General features: G+C 63.7%; 1 protein-coding gene across 1 annotated transcript; it reads left to right on the forward strand.

The window, feature by feature from the left end:
- The first annotated feature begins 323 nt into the window (after positions 1–323).
- Positions 324–1,079, forward strand: atoh1c (atonal bHLH transcription factor 1c). The gene has a single exon (XM_034570202.1). It carries the CDS (start codon positions 470–472, stop codon positions 1,022–1,024), a length of 555 nt encoding a protein of 184 aa, XP_034426093.1. The 5' UTR covers positions 324–469; the 3' UTR covers positions 1,025–1,079.

Raw genomic sequence — 1,079 nt, forward strand, 5'->3', positions numbered from 1 at the left:
ACTCATGGTTTCTCTGGTCAAACTTTCTTTTCTTTCACAACCTCCCATCCTTCCTTCCTTCCTTCCTCTCATCCTCTCATCCTCTCATGCTTCCTTCCTTCCTCCCTCCCTTCCTTCCTCTCATCCTCTCATGCTTCCTTCCTCCCTCTCATCCTCCCTCCCTTCCTTCCTCTCATCCTCTCATGCTTCCTTCCTCCCTCTCATCCTCCCCCCCTCCCTGTCCCGCTCCACAGCACTGAGACGCCTCTAATCCTCTTTTGATGAACTTGGTTAATGGACGTCCTGCTGCGCACTGGCTCTGTTCATTAGGCAGCACACGACCCTCTCCACGCCCCCGGGACACGCACTGCGCGTGCCCGCGGCTGCCCTGTGCATAAATCCACCCAAAGTGGGGAAAGTTGAGCGCGTGAAACTTTGTTCCCAGTGAACTGATCGAGTTTGGCTTCTGGGGAAAGTTTGAGTGACAGCGATGTCGCCGCGTAAAAGCCTGTTTGCTCCTTTCATCACGGTGGATCCGGAGCGAGGGTCCGGCCCCGGGTCCGGTCCCGGGTCCGGCCCCGGGTCCCCGGCAGCTTACACCGACATCCAGGCTCTGCTGCAGCGGAGCCGCGCGCAGGAGCGAGCGGGCGCAGAGCGCACCAGAGGCGGCTGTGACCTCCGGGAGTCTCCGTGCGCCCTCGTGGAGCTGCGGCTCGGACCCGCCGGCGGCGCGCTGCACTACCTGCAGCCGGACAAGTGCGCGCTGGAGCGGGCGCAGAGGAGGCGACGACTGGCTGCCAACGCCCGGGAGAGGAGGAGGATGCTGGGGTTAAACGTCGCCTTCGACCGGCTCCGGAGCGTCATCCCCAACCTGGAGAGCGACAAGAAGCTGTCCAAATCAGAGACGCTCCAGATGGCGCAGATCTACATCAGCACCCTCAGCGAGCTCCTGGAGGAGGAGGCCTGCGAGGAGCCCGCGCCCGCCCGCACGCCGCGGCCCCCGGGGGCCTCGCTACCGTCTCAGGGGACCACGGTGCACGCGTGAGGGACCTTCAGTGCGGGAGGAGCCCAGAGGAGCCCCGATGGAGACCCGATGGGGA

Source organism: Hippoglossus hippoglossus, chromosome 19 (genome assembly GCF_009819705.1).
Source record: "Hippoglossus hippoglossus isolate fHipHip1 chromosome 19, fHipHip1.pri, whole genome shotgun sequence".
In the NCBI taxonomy this organism is placed as follows: Eukaryota; Metazoa; Chordata; class Actinopteri; order Pleuronectiformes; family Pleuronectidae; genus Hippoglossus; species Hippoglossus hippoglossus.